The sequence below is a fragment of the Schistocerca piceifrons genome, chromosome 7, assembly GCF_021461385.2.
Source record: "Schistocerca piceifrons isolate TAMUIC-IGC-003096 chromosome 7, iqSchPice1.1, whole genome shotgun sequence".
Lineage (NCBI taxonomy): Eukaryota > Metazoa > Arthropoda > Insecta > Orthoptera > Acrididae > Schistocerca > Schistocerca piceifrons.
In genome coordinates, this window is record NC_060144.1 from 251,002,026 (window position 1) to 251,022,266 (window position 20,241).

Sequence of the window (20,241 nt, forward strand, 5' to 3'; positions counted from 1 at the left end):
TGAATACCTCGGAATGATTTCTTCGAGCCGTTGACCGCCAGTCACACACACACAGAAACAGACGCACACACACACACACACACACACACACACACACACACACAAACACACACAAAATAGTATTGCTTATCCAGTTTATTACTAATCCAATGTGTTAACTTTAGGTGCCCATCCGTGTACAGCATTTGATGATTCCTTGGTTATATCGCCAGCACCTAATGCTGATATACTGTCACATCTCGGCCTCCTCCTCCTGTTCCTCCTCATTGTCTCTGTTTTCACTGTCACTGTGGGTATCGGTGTCCACCTTCTAGAGATTGTTGTTAAGTTGCGCATAAGCATGTCTGTTATGTCGTGTCAGCATGTACTCTTCATGTGTTGTTTTTGAAATACTGTTCGCCAATGCGTTTAATTGTGCCCATTGTTCCTCGTCTCTTATTGCTGTCTATATATCTATGTCTGATCTGTGTAGTCTAAGTGTAGCGTATGTCTACTTTTCGGGTATTGCCCGCAGAAAATTTGTGGTAAGGACTATGGGACCAAACTGCTGAGGTCATCGGTCCCTAGGCTTACACACTACTTAATCTGACTTACGCTAAGGGCAACATACACACACCCATGCCCGAAGGAAAATTCGAACCTCCGACGGGGATAGCCTCAGGAGATACTTGACAGCTGAAGTGGGCACAGAGTTTCATAGAAATTGCATCAGACGTTTGACAAACGTTAGTAGGTTGGGAGCCCTACAATTGAAGGCCTTGCCTGTAAACAATGATTACAGACAGTTCGTGAGAAACTCCTTGTTACTCCTTGTAGAACATAGTACGAGTGCGTGCTGGAAACTAATGCCTCTGAACTTTTGCGTGAAAACTCTTAAAGCTTTTTAAACAAGACAGACGTTATTAACATTCTATATCCTTATTTGCCATCCCTAAGCCCTACTTTCTAAACATAGTCACCCTGACACTGAACACATTTCTCACAACGAGAGGTCTGTTTGTTGATACCTCCACAGTAGAATGTTTGACTTTGTTGACACAGCCACAGATTCAACTCTACTTTCACCAATTCACCACTATCAAGGTTATGTCCTTGAAGGTATTCATGAAGATGTGGAAATCGGCTGGGGCCAAGTCGGTAATGTACGGAGGATGACCGATGACATTGAACCCAAGGCAGCGGATTGTTACATTTGTCTCAGCGCTCGGGTGTGGTCTGAAACCATTATGATGAGGAATACGGTGCTCCATGTAGGACGAACTCTTCGAATCTGAAACTCGATTAGAGCACGATGTTTCTCACGCTCCGATATAGTCACGTTACACACCAGTAAATTTTACTCTACAATTCGGTGCCCTCTGGTGGCAGAGAGCTGCAAATATGTAGACATGAAGACTAAAGTTGTAGAATGTTAATAAAGTGTGTTACGTTCCTGAACGCAAATCTGCTTCCAGACTTGTTATTTATCAGGTAAATGTGAATAATCAATTAAGTAAGTAAACAATGATATGTGCCTTAGCATACTCTACATGAGTTTACGTGATTGTGTGATTGCAGAAACGTTAAGGGGCGTCCTTTTTTTATGTAGTCTTCAGAGTGTGAACTTTACTAAACCATCTAAAACACGTGGTTATAATGTACACTGAATTGTACGAAAAGAATATACAAATGTACACTTACAGATATGAAAGCTCAACCTATCATTTACGAAAAGAATACATAAAACCATACTTATAGATACGAGAGCTCAATCTATCGCAAGTTTGTCCATAATAAATTATTAACAACTAGATTTAGAAACAAATCAGCGAGTTGTGAAGGGCTTCCTTAACGATGCTTCCTTAACGTTGCATAATAAGACGACAGTAAAATTAGTTTTAAACTGTGCTCAATCATTGGTCACCTTTTGAGGTAGTTGTTACTTTATTATTATAAAAATTGGTAATGCAATTGTTAGTATCGTAACCTGAAAGAAATCGAAATTTCCTAATTTATGTTTTTGACAGGTTTCACAGTAATGTTTCGCTAACTATATATATATATATATGAAGACGGTATCTGTCCTTTTGGACATGTCCGAAAGAACAGATACCATCTTCGATCTTATATATATATATATATATATATATATATATATATATATATATATATATATATATATATATATATATAGTTAAAGCTCACCGGCCATTGGACAACCTTCTTCTGTTCGGATGCACAAACAGTGTCAGAACTCTTACGGGAATCGGCAAAAAGCTGCGAGTAACGAGGATAATGGGCAGGGGCACTATGAATATAGCGCGGAACAATAAGTTGGGAATGTGGGTCTCACGGGAGGCGTGCCAAAGATAAGTCCCTGTAGTCGCACAATCCTCTGTGTACTCGGTGGCTCAGATGGATTGGTTGGCCTCTGTAATAAAAAACTGAGTGGAAAGATCAACAAACGAACTTGACCGGATGTCATGAGATGTCCGCAACGACCAAACACAACGATCAACAATGAAGAAAATGAAGAAAAGGTGGATTGAGCGTCTGACATGCAAGCAGGAGATCCTGGGTTCTAGTCCCGGTCGGGGCACACATTTTCAAATGTCCCCATTGACTTATATCAACGCCTGTATGCAGCTAGGGGTATTCATTTCATTGTAATTTTCGCTAAATCGTCCAAAAAGTTGGTTGGTTGGTTAGTTGGTTGATTTGAGAGACGGGACCAAACTGCGAGGTCACTGGTCCCATCCGGTTAGAGAGGGATCTAGAATAAAGTCGGCCGTGCTCTTTCAAAGGAACCATCTCGGCATTTGTCTTTAACTTTTCTAACACTCATTGCAAGGCAGGAGGTCAAGGCTGCAAGCTGGTGCGCAAACAGTGGTAAGTACAATTGACTTGTTTTTAAGAATAATACTTTGGATAGAATTTTCGATTTTAAAAATGTCGTTGTTCTAGAAATATTTGAAAATGTCGTATCTGAATAAAAAATCGTAATGGATGTATATGAAATAGAAGGTATTTCGTACACATACCTTATTTATGAGATTTTATTGAGTCTTTACTGCGCAGTTTCTCAAAACAACCAACTTGTCACTTACTACTATTTACAGCCGACGTCTTCAATGGCCCTACTGCGAGATAGTTCGGAAGTTGTAGAAGACAAGCAACACAAAACATTCCGCTTACTATAACAGAATGACCATCTCAAGTTCGAGAATTTCGAGTTTGCCAAATCCTTGTTGATCCGTTTAGCTCATGGAACTCTGTGGATTTTGGTTAACAGGTAAGTGTTAGAAATTCTTCTAGAGCTTAAATTTTCAATCAACACAATACGTTTAATTTGTAGTCGGCTTTATTCTCATTTAGACTAACATGCGGATGATCATATTAAAACAAATCCTGATCTTATAAAGAGTCAAACTACGGCACTTAGCAAGTCAAAATTAATTCTGGAAAACGTTCAGTTACTACCATAAAATTAAGTAACGTATAAATTAATTGCGCTGAGCAGCCCTTCATAAGCTTAGTATATACTGAGCGACGCCTGAGATGATGTAACGTGCGACGCCACAGGACAGCGGATGACTGGAAACGTGTGATTTGGAGTGATTACTCACGCTATACTCTGTGGCAATCCGATGAAAAGTTTTGAGTTTGGCGAACGCCTGGAGAACCTTGTCTGCCATCAGGCGCATAGCCAACGAAGTAGTACAGAGGAGGCGGTGTTACGGCATGCGGACGCTTTTCATGGTTAAGGTGTGGTCCTCTAGTTTCAGCTTTTGAAAAAGAATGGGCTGCCAATCCTCTACAGGAATTTGGCCACCTACTTGAAAGCGTCTGCTCGCGACCCACATTATTTTTGATCAGTTAGCGTAGTTATCTATAGATGCAACAAGTAACAATCAGCTGAAGAAGGTTTGTTGTGAATTTTTTTATTTACAGAATAAATCATGTCACATTATGCCACTGAAACTTGGGAGCAACAGATTTTTTTTCTTTGAGTGAGTAACTTTTCAATCCTTCAATCCTCAGTTCGCAGAAAACCTGAGAAATCGGAAACTTCCACTTAGACAGCATATTTGCTTCTGCACCCGATTGCCTACAGTATCTTTGACATCATGCTGAATGAAGTATCGAAGTTGTAGGGTGGCAGAATAAATGAAGGTCAGATTCGCACCTTACAAGAGAGTTTTATACATCACAACGGGAAGGTGAATATGACACCTAACTTCATTCGGCGGTAATGAGGAACTTCGCCTACCAAAAAAGGGATGACACTCAATCGACGGTAATTAACACACCGTTCCTATAGTGCATGTTTGAGTGAACGTGAAACAAGCAGCGAGAGGCGTTTTAATTTGGAATTTCAGAGGGGCGAGCAGAGGCAAGGCCCCTACAGGGGGTACCATGGAAACCAATTAAAGGGGAGTCCAAGGCGGAAAGTGAACGAATGACCAGCTGACCCGGACGGAGAGAGCGAGTATAACGGCCCATCTGAGGGACGACAGGAAAGAAAGCTTCTAGAAAAATGCGTTTCGGAATTCCAAATGGATACAAAACAAGATAGTGACGCATTTTCGATCATGTGTCCAGCGAGTGCTACACACGTGAGAGACTCAATGTACGCATTTAGGTGTCTGGAACGGGCACAAAAAGTCCGATTGGCAGAAACGCGCTAGAAAGGAGAAAAGAGCCAAAGTTTCGACGCAATTTAATGATAGGGAACTTGCGATTGGTAGAGAGAGTTTCCACAAAATAAGAGGAACGTTCCTATTGGTCGAAAAAAGCCTTGACGTGAAGAACGAAAGAACCCAGGTGGGGAGACAGTTCGGCTATGAGTAAGACAAGACGTAAATTTTCCTGGGCTCTTCTCTGAACTGGCGTCAAGTGCAAAACAGAACACATAACGCTCTGCACGACGCAGAGGAGTCATTTGTGTGAAAACTGTGTTCACAGCAGCTGATATCCAGCTATAAATTAGCTGTAGCACCGTTTAGCTCCAACTGTGGAGAAACGAACCAGCCAATTAGTTAATCGTTCTTGCAAGAACTAAGAGGCCACTGTAATATGCACACTGCTCCAACCATGTGCGTGTACATCACCACATTCTAAGGCTACGGATGAGTACATTTTCTCTCACATAACGAGAGTTTTATCGGAATTTCAGGGGAAGGGAGCGGCCTAGCAGACGACAACTCATTGCAGCTTAAGGTAACTACCGTGTGCAGAGGCATAAACTTATTGGATCACCAGCTTGCATCCACTGTAAACTCGAGCGACCTTGGGTAATCTTTTGCTCATTTTGTCACATAACTAACCATCCACTGTAGATTTGATTTGTCATTCTAAAAATAGTACCGAACTTTGAACCGGAATCGGACAATTTTCGTAGAACTGAGCAACATCATAACGTAAGTGTAGGAACAATTTTGTAAATAAACTTCTAGTTCAACTTTAATATTGTTGTGTTTAGGATAATTTAACCTTAATATTGTTGAGTTTAGGATTATTTCACTTTCCGATGTCGATGAGATGCGTTACCCTGACAGACTGTTTTTTGTTGTCTCATTGAAAACTGTGTAAAAGCTTGTATTTTTGTGCTAATATCGCCACATTAAACATATCGTTTCAACTTACACAGTTGCCTTCAATCCTAGAATAAGAAAGCCACAAAAATTGCAATTTACAAAGTAACTGCTAGAAGTATGTTGTTGAACATGAACGAGATGGTTAGGCAGCAGCTATAGGAACCAAGCGCACTGTCGCACGTAAACTAAATTAGCGGTTGTTCAGTAGCAGTCGTTTCTTAATTATGCTATACTGGCGATAAATGGCTCTGTGAAATGACGTTGTTGCAATAGCGTGGCTTTATAATATCGGGCCGGGGGTAACGCTCGTACGCAAAAGATAAGAATACGAGGTATAGGAGAATTTATCAACCTCTCCTGGTTAATTATTAAACTTCCTTATTTTCTTGTTTATTTTTATTTTTTGATTAGCTATCGGAGCTTCTCTGTGGCTGCGGCCTTTGAGGGCACCTATCTTGCCAACCCCTTAGTGCATCCCTCCATCCTCTCAGTCATAACACTGTATATTTTCTAGAGAACCCACCTTGCTGCGACGCCTTGTACTGCTCCTGGTACAAATGGTAGACCCGCGCATGCGCCTTGATGATGGTGTGGGCGGCCAAGTAGTCTCCGATGCCAGGAGCCGGTAGACTGGGTGCTGCCCGCCCAACGGACGCGTAGCCGCTCACTACCGCTGCAGGCTCGTTGAAAGTTATCCAGAATTTCACCTGCACGAAAAGACATAGATTCTGCAACGTATGTAATCTAACCAACAGCTCCTTCCAGAGGCACCTGAAACTTTCATGAAGACAGACACCATTTTTACATGTTTTCACAATCCGCAGCCAAACACTTCCGAGGCACCGCTTACGATATCTTGTGGAGGTACTTCTCATACTACAATTATTTACTCCTGTTCCTGTTTCGTTCGCGATTTTTGCGTGGAATGAATGACCTTCGGTATGCCTTAGAGTGAGCTATAATTTCTGTGACTTTTCCTATGGTGTTCAGGCGCCTTATACAGGGTCTTTATTATAGGTGCAAACGAAAGTGGCTCGTAGAGGACATTGAACCAAGTACGTAGTCATAGATCGGAAAATCAATTGAGGGGGGGCAGGGAGGGGGAACATAGGCAGTCTTCCTTGGTAATTAAAATTTTTTTCCCAGGCACTGTAATTGTAAAGGTGCATTAGAATAATTATTAAATGCACTGGAGAAAGCACTTTTTGGAGATATCTATAGAAATATTGTTTTCCTTAACCAAACAGAGTGAGTTTTACTACCAATGATTCGATGACTTGGCACGTAGCTACAATTTAACACGTTTGCGCAGCTCTAACTCTGACAATGCTAGTGGTGGGCAGGAGTCTCTGAAGTATATGCAAATATTTGTCAAAGAATATGGCACACTTCATATCCTGACGTTTGTTGACCGTTTGGAGAACGCAGATTAAAAAAAAATGTTGTATGACTAGGGCCTCCCATCGGGTAGACCGTGCGCTGGGAGCAAGTCTTTCGATTTGACGCCACTTCGGCGACTTGCGCGTCGATGAGGATGAAATGTTGATGGTGAGGACAACACCACACCCAGTCCCTAAGTGGAGAAAATTTCCGACCCAGCCGGTAATCGAACCCGGGCCCTTAGGATTAACTGTCTTTCGCGCTGACCACACTTTTTTTTTTTGTTAGTCGTTGATCGTTGTGGACGTCACATGACATCCGTTCAAGTTCGTTGTTGATCCTTTCACTCAGTATTTTCATTACAAAGGCCAACCAGCTCTCTGACCGAACACGCTGAGCTACCTACCTTGCCGGCTCCATTCAGCTACCGGGGGCGGACAGAAACCAGATGTTCCATACAGAATCTACATGGATCCTTCATGGATTTTTCGAAACTCAGCCCACATTGTTCGTCTATGAGATGCTCTGGTCCACAGAGAAAGATCTCCTAGTAGATGTTGTGTTTCTTGTGTTCGGAAGATTACGCGGTACAGTCCCGCACTGTCGCTTAGTAAGGGCAATTCAAACTTAATAAATACCGGAGTTGCTTACTGATTGAAAACAAATATCGTCCTTTAACGGGCAAAATCGTCAGACAGAAAATTAACGATGTTGTAGGGCCTATTGGTTCACTGTGTGTAGAATCAAAGCTTGGAAGGTGGACTGGTAATTGACCTCGGGCGGAATCAAATGTCTTCCTCATAAATAACTGGAATGAGACACAATTATTCGATTGCAGTATAGGTGCTGGATCACTGGAACAACTATGAAATATCGGTTAGTATCCGACTGGAGCGATCTATTGTGGCACGACCACATGAAACTACACTGCGAGTAAAACTTACGGACGAAAGTAACTTAAGCATGATGTAGCACAGCCAAGTAAGTAACTTCCACATTACGTATTTCTGCCAAGTAACATACCTTGATGAATCTTGAACCATGCACAGAAATGACTGCTACAGCAGAATACAGAAGGTAACCGAAAGAAATTCCCAGTGAGACGAACAGAAATGACACTTCTATATAAAGACAATAATTATACGGAAGTCATTGCAATTTATCACGGTCGTATGGACATTGCAAAACGCGGAACATAGTTCTTAACAGGATTTGTGATTGCCACGGATGGAAATGCATGTTCTGTAACGTGCTCCCATGCTCGCCGCAAGATTAGTAAGGGGCTATTTTGGTAGGGCATCCCATTCCTCCACCAGCGTGACTGATAAGCACTGAATGGCCTTTGGTGAATATCGGACGTACTACAATACGTCTCCCCAACGCACCCCACACGTGCTCGATAGGGTTTAAGTCGTGCGATCGAGAGTCAGTCAATACGCCGAATTTTCTCTTTATGCAACCTAAGGTTTCGATGCGGTCGCTAACTGTCATGCATAAAAATTAATTCATGGCAAAATGCTCCCCTGAAAGAACGCAGATGGGTGAGAACAAAAAATAACAACACCCACAGCCGTCCATATGATTTTATTTTATTTTGTCGCTACCAGTTTCGACGCTTCATTGCGTCATCTTCAGGCTGTGTTGATGCGGTACAGGTTGATACGATCCCCATGCATAACCCATCAGTTGCCTACAGCTCGGGTTTAGCACCTTACGACTTCTATATGTTTGGCCAATGAAGATGCACTGCACAATAAGCAGTACGTGGATGGCGGGGAAGGGGGGGAGGGGAGTTATTGATGCGGCAAGACGTCGGCTCCGACGTCGAACAATAGAGTGGTGTCCCATGTGTGCATACAGAAAGAAGATTATGGGTGCGTGTGTGTGCGCGCGCACGCGTTTGTGTGTGTGGGTGTGGGTGGGTGTGGGTGTGGGTGTGTGTGTGTGTGTGTGTGTGGACGTGTCTGTTCAAATGGTTCAAATGGCTCTGAGCACTATGGGACTTAACATCTGAGGTCATCAGTCCCCTAGACTTAGAACTACTTAAACCTAACTAACCTAAGGACATTACACACATCCATGCCCGAGGCAGGATTCGAACCTGCGACCGTAGCAGCAGCGCGGTTTCGGACTGAAGCGCCTAGAACCTCTCGGGCACAACGGCCAGCGGACGTGTCTGTGAAACAGGCAAACAGAAAGCTAGTACCCTAACTACTCCAGTTGTACTGTTTACAGCTCCGCATATCGCTTAAAAACTGTGCATCTATTGTAAATCGTAATCATACTGGTAACTGTTTCATAACCCGCATACTTAAAATGTCGAGGCTACTTACTGTTCGTTGAACTAGTAACTATACGCCTTCTTATTCGTGTAGTCGTTTCTATTATTGTCCCATGAATAACGCCATTTTAGTCTCTGACCTTGACACATTGAACACTGAACACTTTCTTTTTCTAATGTATTGAACGTTATAATAATTAACCGTAATTAAAAGTCTGTTTCGTAAATACAGGACGGGATTCATTTTCACGGATAATGGCATGATAATAATCGCCTGATCTAAGACGGCTAACTGAAAAAAATTCCTCCTCCTTCGTAACTCTTTTAACAGTTGGCAACATTGGTATGCGACAGGTACTAGCTTGTAGCCTCTTCTCTATAGCTCCAGTTGGCGGAAAGCCTTAGCATTGAACGGTTGTGTTGTTACAGTGTAAAGTTTGGAATATTGCGCCGACGGTCGGTCAATGCGATTTGAGCAACGTGTAGTCATTGAATTCTTGACAGCGGAAGGTGTCATCCCAAAGGAGATTCAACAGAGAATGAAAGAAGTTTATGGTGATTGTGTTGATGTGAGTACTGTGCGTCGTTGGGCGAGTAAGTTTAAAGATGGTGAGGCGGGAACATCTGACCTGCGTGACAAACAAAGAGTTGGACGTCCTGTGGCAGCAACCACCGAGTTTCACAAGAAAAATGTTGAATGATTGATTCAGGACGATCTTCGTATCACTCAGAGAAAAACTGCAAGCACAATCGATGTGTGTTACGAGCAGTCGTTTGCCTTGATGAATGGGTATCCGGGAAAATCGGCAACCTGGTCTAAGAAGAAACGTGATTCATCCTACGGAGCAACACGTTTCCACCGATCCACAGTCCAACCTCGATGACTATATGTCCAATCTAATCGTAAGGAAGTCATTAAGTCTACGTCTGTTCGCGTATGAGTCGTCTCTGTGGAGCCCCCTGTTTCAGAGTACTACCGTTCGCCCTCTTTCTTGCTTTACATAACGGGTAACCCTCTCATATTCACATTCTGTGAAGAGGCGAGGATATCCAACACGTTGTCAGCTATTCGTGATTCAGACATTGTCCATGGTTGCTCAGTACAACGCGAATAGCCTGCCGGATTCGCCGTTTGCGACATGCTTGTTCCCAGTCTCTAGGCAGTCACAATCTGCACTTTCTCAGAGTCGCTTACGTCAGTGAATTTCGCCATTTTGGTTTGTGTCGTCTATAGAATTATTCCTCATTCATTTCTGCTACGCCTACGTGTTTTCCTTACACCCAGACCTTCAAATGTCAGACAGTCTGAAAGGTACCAAACATTGTAAATCGTTATGGTGTCAACAAAAATACCGATGTAGTTTGTACTATGTACTGTCGTCCAGGTAAAGGTGCGTAATAGCAAGTAATAAATAACACCTGGCCTACAGCGCACAGGAAAAGCATTAACTGCGAGCGTCTGTCATATAGAGCACCCTGGGGAAGTCGGTAGAGCTTCGTTTGTCGAACCATGCGTCCCTGGTTCGAGCTATTGTCATCCCAGGTTTTCTACTGTTGTACGAGTGAAATTTTATATTTGACAAAATGTTCTTGCCATGTAAAAAGACTGTTAGGAGTTTATAGCAGTGTTCTATTCACAGTCTGCTTTCGCTTCGTTTATTTGACAGTATCAGACCTGTAGAGTAGAGCTGTAGTTTCGCAGAATAAACAAACAGTCTGAAGAGAAGAGTAAAGAAACAGTTGCATCACACGTGCGGAAGTACTAATAGTAATAATAATAATAATAATAATAACAATAACATAATAAAAATCATAATACTAATAAGAAACAAAATGACAGCAATAATGAGTACATAACTTTCAGAAATCATTGCAAACACCACCACACGTGCACATTATCGCTGATTGAGAACAAAAGTTTCACAATAGTAGTTGCCTTCAAAGAAGCGTGTGAAGCAAATTGCTTTCGAATACCAAGCACGTTTTATGAATCCCATATTTGGGCATCCAACCTGTAAATTATAATCACTATTAACACTTGTGCACTTGCGTGAAGTTGTTTCTTTATCCTCCTGTTCCGATTGTTCGTTTTTTATTCTGTGAAACTACAAATGTACTCTACAGATATGGTACTTTCAAATAAACCAAGTGCATTCGGGCTGCCAATAGAACATAGATTTAAACTCCTAACAGGCTTTTTACATGTCAGGAACATTCTGTCTCATATAACAATTTCATACGTACTGCAGTACAAAAACTGGCATGACGAGGACTAGAATCCGGGACCCTTCCTACAACAAACTAACGCTTTATTAACATCTCTACGGGAACTCTACACTCTACTCTTTGCTCCGTAATTCATGTGTTACTTACGACTTACCATTACGCACCTTCTCCTGACGACAGCAGATAACACAAACTATTTTCAAACAACTTACCGGTTTTCGTCCACGTAATATTTTCAGCGACCGCCTGTATTTGGGGGGGGGGGGGGGGGGGGGGGGAGTATACCCCGCCATTTTCAAAGCAAACTGCAACGGACAAGCGAAGTACACGCAAATTTAAAACCTCGATTCTTAGACTGATGCAGGAAAGATAACACACACTGAACATAAGTGCCACCAAAGGTGACCATAGTCAGAGATATCGATAGTGAGACTACCAACTAGCAGGTGAGGTAACATCAATTCTGTCACTCTGTTTTGTGACAAGTGAGAGAGCAGGATTCCCAACAGAGTTCAAACAAAAACCTCCATCCCTGTTTACAAGGTTGCTCGCTAATTTAATCTCAACTGCTTCCTTAATAATACTGTCCCAATAGCTGGACGTGCATCCCAATATCTCGGTGTTGTTATATAGCATGGAGTGACCAGTATCCAAACAATGTTCGGCAATAGCAGATCTACTTGGCTGCTGTTATCATGTGTGCCGTTTTTATACTCAGTACATCGGTCCTCCAGGGTCCTGATAGTTTGACCAATACATGCCACGCCACAGCTACAAGGAATGCGATATATACCCGCCTTACGCCAACTGACGTTAGGTGTGGTGCTGAATTAACTAATGTTTTTCGGCATGTGTTGACATCCACTTACTTTTTATTCAGTGATGAGTATTACGAGCAGACAAATGGAGTTCGATGGGCAGTCCGTTGTCTCCTGTGATCGCAAATTTGTTTATGGAGGACTTCGGGCAACGTGCATTGGAGTCGGCGCCTTTCAAACCGCCTGTTTCTTCAGATATGTTGACGGTACTTTTGTTGTTTGGCCTCATGTTACGGAAAATTTGAATGCCTTTCTAGAACATCTGACCTGGATCCACCCGAACATTAGTTTTACGATGGAGGTGGAAGAGGATGGTTGCCTTCCCTTTCTTGACGTATTGGTTAGGAGAAAGGTGGATGGATCATTGGGACATGCAGTCTACAGGAAACCTACTCAGACCGACTTGTATTTACAGACTAATCGTTGTCACCATCCGGCTCAGCGTGAAGGGGTACTTCGTACCTTGGTACACAGAGCACATGTCGTTTCCGACGCTGAGACTTTGCCAGCTGAGCTGTCCCATCTTGAAGTTACATTTCACCTGTCAGTTGCAGTTTGCCTTGAAAATGGCGAGGTGAACTCCCGCCGAAATACCGGCGGTCGCTGAAAATATTACCTGGATGAATACCCGTAAGTTGTTTGAAATTGTATACACCATGAGAAACTCAGGTCTCACAGCACAAACTATATCGGAGGCTTGGTACCGATCTGACTGACATCTGTAGTCACGTTCCCTTATTAACACCAATTTCGATGTGGACAAAGTGGCAAAGTGTTTTGACGCAGCAGTTTCGAAGTGACCTTGAAGTTCAAACTTCATCTGCCTTTGCCAGACTGTATTAAAATCCGAAATAAAATTCGGCTGTAATGTTATTTTGTGGCTATTTCGTACGCAGAACAATGTAACTTGAATTTGTTGGAGACTATGTTGGCAAATTTGTTCATCAGAACTGCTGATCTTGAGTAGACTTTAGGTTTGACGGTAATACAGTTTTTACAGTCATACAGATAAGTACAGCCGTTTGATTGTTAGTTATTGCAATTTCTTTCTGTTCTGCTTTCGACTACTTCGTTTTTATTTCGATTACGATGTGTTTTTGTTTCTGCTATAAGTTTTTCTACGACGTCACGCGAAAATGAGCGTATATCTATCCATCGGCCATTCCTATGACGTCGTTTCAGTGACATGCTAGTAAATAGTTCTGTGACCTTGCCTCAGAAGACAACCACGTATGTTGAGCCTTTTTTAGAGATTTTGCAATTTCGCTTTTAGTTATTGTCGAGTATATCATCCTGTGTTAGCTACAATCTGTGATCAAAAGTATCCGGACACCTGGCTGACACCTGAACTTACAAGTTCGTGGCGCCCTCCATCGGTAATTCTGGAATTTAATATGGTGTTGGCCCACTCTTAGCCTTGTGACGGCTTCACGGCTTCCACTCTCGCAGACATACGTTCAATCAGGAGCTGGAAGGTTTCGTGGGAAATGGCAGCCCATAGTTCACGGAATGCCGCACTGAGGAGAGGTATCGGTGTCGGTCGGTGAGGCCTGGCACGAAGTCGGCGTTCCAAAACATCCAAAAGGTGTTCTATGGGATTCAGGTCAGGACTCTGTGTAGGCCAGTCCATTACAGGGATTTTATTGTCGTGTAACCACTCCGCCACAGGCCGTGCATTATGAACAGATGCTCGATCGTGTTGAAAGATGCAATCGCCATCCCCGAATTGCTCTTCAACAGTGGGAAGCAAGAAGGTGCTTAAAACATCAATGTAGATCAGTGCTGTGATAGTACCACGCAAAACAACAAGGGGTGCAAGCCCCCTCCATGAAAAACACGACCACACCATAACACCACCGACTCCGAATTTTACTGTTGGCACTACATTCACTGGCAGAGGACGTTCACCGGCCATTCGCCATACCGACACCCTGCCATCGGATCACCACATTGTGTACCGTGATTCGTCACTTCACACAACGTTTTTTCCACTGTTCAATCGTCCAATGTTTACGCTCCTTACACCAAGCGAGGCGTCGTTTGACATTTACTGGCGTGATGTGTTGGTTATGAGCAGCCACTCGACCATGAAATCCAAGTTTTCTCACCTCCCACCTAACTGTCAAAGTACTTGTAGTGGATTCTGATGCAGTTTGGAATTCCTGTGTGGTGGTCTGGATAGATGTCTGCCTATTACACATTACAACCCTCTTCAACTGTCGACGGTTTCTGTCAGTCAACACACGAGGTTTTCTGTCAGTCAACAGACGAGGTCGGCCTGTAGGCTTTTGTGCTGTACGTGTCACTTCACGTTTCCACTTCACTAGCACATCGGAAACAATGGACCTATGGATGATTAGGAGTGAGGAAATCTCGCAAACAGACGTATGACACAAGTGACATCCAATCATCTAACCAAGTTCGAAGTCCGTAAGTTCCGCGGAGCTCCCCGTTCTTCTCTGCCCCGATATCTAATCACTACTCAGGTCCCGCTGATATGGAGTACCTCCCAGTAGGTGGCAGCACAATGCGTCTAATATGAAAAACGTATGTTTTCGGGGGTGTCCGGATACTTTTCATCACCTAGTGTATATCGAAACAAAGATGTACACTCGAGGAATAACTGATTCAACAGAACATCGTTGGGTATTTAAGTGAGACTTGTCGATGTCCTATTGAAAACACTACGAATTTTTAAGACAGTCAAAGGATTTTTGTTTATGAAAAATGCAGGTTTTCTCGGGGAATTTCGTTGGTAAAACCATGAACGGAGTAACAAACTCACCTTGAAGACAATTATTTTCCTATTCCTGATCTTCAAGAGAAATAACAAAACAGCTGTAGATGTAGAGGGGAACACTTGTTGAAAGTTGGCCTCAGGGCCAAGCTGCTACTTGGTGATAGTCTTGACAGATTAAAACAGCAGGATTTTTATTTTATCCACTAATGTGTTAGATGACGATCAGTTTGGCTTCAGGAACGGCAACGGCACCAGATACGCAATTCTGACTTTGCGGCTTATAACGAAAGCAAGAATAAAGACATGTCAAGAGTCGTACTTAGGATTTGTCGAGTTTCAAAAAGCATTCTAAAGTGTCAGATGAGTGAATATGCTCGAAATTATGAGAAAAATACGTGTAAGCTGTAGGGAAAGACGGTAAATATGTAATACATACAAAAGCCAAGAGGGAAAAATAAGAAAATGGCTCTGAGCACTATGGGACTCAACTGCTGAGGTCATTAGTCCCCTAGAACTTAGAACTAGTTAAACCTAACTAACCTAAGGACATCACAAACATCCATGCCCGAGGCAGGATTCGAACCTGCGACCGTAGCGGTCTTGCGGTTCCAGACTGCAGCGCCTTTAACCGCACGGCCACTTCGGCCGGCGAAAAATAAGAGTGAAAGACCAAGAACGAAGGGCTCACATTAAGAAGGATCTAAGGCAGGGAGACAGTCTTTCGTCCCTCTTGTTCAATCTATACATGGAAGCAGAGATGATGGAAATAAGAGAAAGGTTCAGGAGTGGAATTAAAATTCAAGGTGAAAGGATATGAATGATAAGATTCGCTGATAAGATTTCTGTCCTCAGTGAAAATGAAAAGCAGTTATAGGATTTGCTGAATGGAATGATTAGTCTAATGAGTACAGAATATGGACTGAGAGTAAATCGAAGAAAAACGAAAGTACCGAGATGAAGCAGAAATGAGAAGAGAGAGAAACTTAACATCAGGATAGGTGATCACGAAGTAGATGAAACTGAGGAAGCCTGCTACCTAGGCAGCGAAATAACTCATGACGGTAGGAACAAGGACTGGTAAAAAGGGCTTTCTTGGCCAAAGGAAGTCTACTAATATCCACCACAGGATTTAAATTGAAAAAGAAATTTCTGAGAACGTACGTGTGGAGGGCTATACGAAACTAAGGTGGAATGATAAGGAAAGGAATGAGGAGGTTTTGCGCAGAACTGGTGAGGAAAGGAATAAATGAAAAACTCTTACAAGAAGGAGTGAAAGAACGACAGAACATGTGTTAACAGATCAGGGACTAACCACCAAGGTACTATAGGGAGCTGCATGGGGTAAAAACTGTTGGGGAAGACAGAGATTGGAATACATTCAGCAAATAATTGAGGACATACGGTGCGAGGCTGGCGCAGCAGAGGAATACTCGGCGGTCCGAGCCTGATGATTCTACATCTACATCTACATCTACATAGATACTCTGCAAATCACACTTAAGTGTCTGACAGAGGGTTCATCGACCCACCTTCACAATAATTCTCTGTTATTCCACCCTCCAACAGCGCGAAAAAAAAGCGAACACCTATGTCTTTCCGTGCGACCTATAACTTCCCTTATTTTACTGTGATGATCGTTCTTCCCTGTGTACGTCGGCGTCAACAAAGTGTTTTGCATTCGGAAGAGAAAGTTGCTGACTGAAATTCCGTGAAGAGATTCCTCCGCAACAGAGAACGCCCTTGTTTTAATGATGTCCATCCCAAAGCCTGCCTGTATCTTGTCCGTGACACTGTGTCCCCTATTTCGCGGTAATACAAAACGTGTTGTTCTTCGTTGAACTTTCTCGATGTACTCTGTTAGTCGAATCTGGTAAGGATGCCAGACCGCGCAGCAGAACTCCAAAAGAGGAAGGGCAAGCGCAGTGTAAGCTGTCTATTTAGTAGATCTGTTACATTTTCTAAGTGTTCTGCCAATAAAACATAGTCAATGGTTTGCCTTCCCCACATTTTCTACATGTTCATTCCATTTAAAATAATTCTCGCAATTCATAGATATTTAGTCGAATTTACGGCTTTGAGATTGAACTAATTTATCGTGTAATCGAAGTTTAAAGGAGTCCTTGTAGCACTCTTGTGAATAACCTCACTCTTTTCATAATTTGGGGTCAATTACCTATTTTCGCACCATACAGATATCTTTCCTAAATTGTTTTGCAATTCGTTTTTATCTTCTGATGAGTTTACTAGATGATAAACGACATCATCATCTGCAAACAACTTAAAACGGCTGCTAAGATAGTCTCCTAAATCGTTTATGTAGATAAGGAAGAGCAGATGGCCTATAGTTTAACCTTGGGGAAGGCCAGAAATCAGTTCTGTTTTGATAATCTTCCGTCAGTTACTACGAACTGTGACCTCTCTGACAGGAAAACACGAATCAGTCACATAACTGGTATAATACTCCATAGGTACGCAATTTCATTACAAGCCCCTAGTATGGTACAGCGTCAAAAGCCTTTTGGAAATCTAGAAAAACAGAATCAGTTTCAAATACCATGTCAATAGCACTTAACACTTCGTGTGTACAAAGAGCTAGTTGGGTTTCGCAAGAACGGTGTTTTCTAAATCCGTGTTGACTGTGTGTCAATAGACCGTTCTCTTATAATTCGTAATGTCCGAACACAACGTGTGTTCCAAAATGCTGCTGCATATCGACGTTAATGATGTGGGCCTATAATTCAGTGACTTACTCTTACTACCTTTCTTGGATACTGGTGTGACTTGTACAACTTTCCCGTTTTTAAATTCGGATCTATCGCTGAGCGAGGGATTGTATGTGTTTGTTTATTGCATCAGTATATTCTGAAAGGAATTTAAATGGTATAGAGTATGGACCAGAAGACTTGCTTTTACTAAGTGATTTAAGTTTCTTCACTACTCCGAGGATATCTACTTCCAAGATACTCATGTAGGCAGCTGTTATTGATACAAATTTTGGAATATTTACTTCATCTTCTATGGTAAAGGAATTTCGGAAGGCTGTGTTTAGAAACTCTGCTTTCACAGCACTGTCGTCGATAGTATTTCCATTGCTATCGCGCAGAGAAGGCATTGTCTGTGCCTTGCCTCTTGCATACTTCACATACGACCAGAATCTCTTTGGATTTTCTGCCAGGCTTCGAGATAAGGTTTCTTTGTGGAAACTATTGTAAGCGCGTCGCATTGATGTCCGCTCTAAATTACGAGCTTCTATAAAAGATCACCAGTCCTGGAAATTTTGTATTCGTTTAAATTTGGAATGCTTTTTTGGTTGTTTCTGCAACAGTGCTCTGACCCGTTTTGTGTAGCAAGTGGGATCAGCTCCGTCGTTTCTTAATCTATTTGATATGAATCTTTCAATTGTTGTCGATATTATTTCCTCGACATCTAGTCTACACTTATATTGTTAATTTGAAAGGAGTGCAGATTGTCTCACAGGAAGGTGCAAGTGATTTTTATCTGTTTTTCTGAACAGGTACATTTTTCGTTTATTTTTGGAGGATTTGGGGGTTACAATATTGAGTTTTGCTACGACAACCCTGTGTTCACATAATCCTTGTATCCGTTTTGATGATCGTTATTAGTTCAGGATTATTTGTTGCGAAGATATCAAGTGTGTTTTCACAACCGTTTACTATTTGCGTGGGCTAATGAACTAACTGCTCGCAATAACTTTCAGAGAATGCGTTTAGCACAATTTCGGATGATGTTTCATGCGTATCTCTGGATTTAAACATGTATTTTCGCCAACATATCGAGGGTAAATGAAAGTCGCCACAAACTATAATTGTGTGAGTCGGGTACGTGTTTGAAATCATACTCAAGTTTTCTTTGAAACTTTCAGCAATTGTACCATCTGAGTTGGGAGTCGGTAAAAGAATCGAATTATTATTTTATTCCGGTTGCGAAGAATGACCTCTCCCCATACTGACTCACAGGAACTATCTGCTCCAATTTCGCTACAAGACAAGCTACTTCTAGCAGCAAGAAACACCCCACCACCAACTGTGTTTAGCCTGTCCTTTTGGAACACTGGCAGGTTCTTCGCTAAAACTTCGACTGAGCTTACCTCTGGTGGCGTTCAATGCCTATTGCGATTTGAGCATCAGCGCTTTCTATCATCGCTTGGAGCTCTGGTACTTTCTCAACACAGCTACGACAATTTACAACCCTTATACCGATATTTCCTGTATGTACCTTCCTCCTATGTTCGAACTACATCCTTTGAGACTGGAGCCCTTTTTGTATATCACCGAGACCGTCTAACCTAAAAAGCCGCCTAGTCAACACCACAAAGCCCCTGCTACCCGTATAGCCGCCTCTTGCGTGTAGTGGACTCCTGAACTATTAAGCAGAAACCGAAACCCAACCACCCTATGGTGTAAGTCGAGAAATCTGTAGTTTACTCGGTCTCAGAACCATTTGATCCTCTGGCTGAAGTCTTCCACTCGACTCCGTACCAAAGGTCCGCAATCGGTCCTGTCGACTATGCTGCAAATGATGAGCTCTGCTTTCATCTCACAAGCAAGAGAGTTAGGTTTTACCACTTCTTTTAGTTGCTAAAAGTCAGATAGAATCTCTTCCGATCCAAAATGACACGAATCATTGGTACTGTTGTGAGGCACCACCTACAGTTGGCTGCTCCCTGTGCTCTTCACGGCATCCGGAGGGACCCTTTCCAAGTCTGGAATGACCATCCGGTACGCAAACGGAGTGCACATTGGCTTTATTACCGTCTTTGGCACCCTTGTCCCTAAGGGGCCCCATAACGCGTCTTACATTGAAACTCCCAAATACTAATAATCCCACCTTTTATGATTGCCCGGGTTGCAGACTCAAAATAGATTCCGATGGCAACAACACAACCATTATATGTTAAAAATGACGAAATTCCTCTAGCTGTAATAAGGTGTTGGTTTTATTGGCGACTAGTTTCGATGTTGTTACAACATCATCTTCAGGCCCATACTTGTTGACAGCAACTGTATATGTCTAACACTAGTAGTCAGTGGTGAGATAGGTGTGTTCCATGCGGAAGTCAGGTAGGAACTCACCACTGACTACTAGTGTTAGACACATAAGGTTGGTGTCAACTAGTATGGGCCTGAAGATGATGTTGTAACAACATCGAAACTACACTCCTGGAAATGGAAAAAAGAACACATTGACACCGGTGTGTCA

At 42.5% G+C, this 20,241-nt stretch overlaps 1 protein-coding gene across 1 annotated transcript in view; it reads right to left on the reverse strand.

Annotated features, from left to right (window-relative positions):
* Positions 1 to 20,241, reverse strand: part of LOC124805602 (myrosinase 1-like) — a 108,345-nt gene that overhangs the window by 56,650 nt on the left and 31,454 nt on the right. Inside the window, exon 5 of the mRNA XM_047266169.1 lies at positions 6,100 to 6,283. Coding sequence (XP_047122125.1) covers positions 6,100 to 6,283 — 184 coding nt within the window. The remainder of the gene's footprint in view (positions 1 to 6,099; positions 6,284 to 20,241) is intronic.